The 1,831-nt window shown below is 52.6% G+C and overlaps 1 protein-coding gene across 1 annotated transcript in view; it reads left to right on the top strand.

The window, feature by feature from the left end:
• The first annotated feature begins 321 nt into the window (after nucleotides 1-321).
• The window catches only part of LOC119332900 (probable protein phosphatase 2C 37), a 24,214-nt gene continuing 22,704 nt past the window's right edge, over nucleotides 322-1,831 (top strand). Inside the window, exons 1-2 of the mRNA XM_037605995.1 lie at nucleotides 322-420; nucleotides 498-814. Coding sequence (XP_037461892.1) covers nucleotides 322-420; nucleotides 498-814 — 416 coding nt within the window. The remainder of the gene's footprint in view (nucleotides 421-497; nucleotides 815-1,831) is intronic.

Here is a 1,831-nt window from a genome sequence, read left to right as displayed (position 1 = left end):
CAGTTTCTCCCCTTTCTATCAGGCAGGTTGCTTGTTAGGGGGATGCTCTGCTGCTTCGGCACCCCCGCGCGCCCTGCTCAACCTGCTCCTCTTTCGCGTGACCAGTCCGTAGTGATGGCTAGCAACAGCGCCAACAACTTTCCCGCGGCCTGCGAGGGGGGAGCCGACCGTACCTTGAGGTCCCAGGAACGCCGCGTACGCCGCCGCTGCCGCCGTTCCGCCCAGGTCGCCGAAGAAAGGGAGGGTCCCGGCGTGGTACTTCCCGCCCGATGGGGCGGCGCATACGGGGCGGCTGGGATGTTGGGGAGCTACCGGACGATCATGGAGGACAAGGTGTCGCTGCGCCCGTCCTTCATTACTCGGGTTAACGGCTCGCGCATGCACTTCTTCGCCGTCTTTGACGGCCACGGTGGCCCCAAGGTAACCTAACCGCAGATCCCCTATCTTACTCGTGCCAACTCCACCTCGACTCTACACGTTTGCCCGTTGTAGCGCAGGTGTCTGCGCTATGCAGGGACCATATGCACGCAATCCGTGCGGACGAGCTGGCCCGCGCATCCGCAGCCTACCGAAAGGAGACCCAGCAGCACGTAGAGGCGGAGGATCGCGCCTGGAAGGCCACACTGACACGGAGCTTCGCACAGGCGGACGAGCTGCGGGCGTCGGGGGTGCCCCAGGGCACCATAGGTGGGTCCACGGCCATGGTGGCGCTCTTGGTCCGCGGTCGCATCATCGTGGCCAAATGCGGCGACTCTCGCGCCGTGCTCTGCCGTGCCGGCCGCGCCATCCCGCTCTCCCAGGACCACAGCGTGAGATATTGTGCGTCATGTGTATGTAGGAGTATTTCTCTCATTTGGTTGGCTGGACAAAATCTCAAGGCACTGTCATCCGGAACTTGAAGTTCAATCATCTAAAAAAGAAGTAAGTGCTTAGTACATCCAGCAGGAACCTGTAGTTCCAGGTTGATGAACTCAAAAAATCTGAGGAAAAGCTCACCCAGGAGAACACCCAGATACTCCTTCACATGGGTGATCTCAAGAAGGGACATGAGAAGCTCACATCACGGAGGGATGAGTTAAAGATTCAGATTGCTGAACTGTTGAAGTCAGAGGAGAAGAACAAGCAGAAATTGAAGGGGATCCTGGACATCTTGTCAGAATGAAGATGTAGATGAAGAGGAAGAGCAAGAGCAAGATCCAAATCAACATGAAGAAGAAGAGTGCTTGCTTTGCTGACCTTTTGTGAAGTATGGTGTTGTTATGAACTAGTAATTGTGCACTATGGATGTGTAGTTGTGAACTAAGTTGGAACTATGTTGTTGCTTTAAATTGTGACCTAAGTTGAACTCTAGTATGTTGTGTAAGAATCTATTAATTATGTTGCATCAAGCTGTCCTATATGATTTGAGTTGCTTGTCATAGTTGGTTGATATGTTAAATGATTTAAGTTGTTGTCATAGTTGCTGTCATAGTGGTTACTCTACTCATTTACAGTCCGTCGACGTCGAGAATCCCCTAAGCCATAGTGGTTAGTCATTTATGGTCCGTCGACGTCGAGAACCCCTAAACCCTGTAGGTTAGTCATTTAGGGTTCGTCAACATCAAGAACCCCTAAACCCTATAGGTTAGTCATTTAGGGTCCGTCGACGTCAAGAACCCCGAAACCCTATTGGTTAGGCATTTAGGGCCCGTCGACGTCGAGAACCCCTAAACCCTATTGGTTTGTCATTTAGGGTTCGTCGACGTCGAGAACACCTAAACCCTATTGGTTTGTCATCTAGGGTCCATAGACGTCGAGAACACCTAAACCCTATTGGTTAGTCATTTAGGGT

This window comes from Triticum dicoccoides, chromosome 7A, assembly GCF_002162155.2.
Source record: "Triticum dicoccoides isolate Atlit2015 ecotype Zavitan chromosome 7A, WEW_v2.0, whole genome shotgun sequence".
NCBI lineage: Eukaryota > Viridiplantae > Streptophyta > Magnoliopsida > Poales > Poaceae > Triticum > Triticum dicoccoides.
This window is presented reverse-complemented; position numbering and strand designations above follow the sequence as displayed.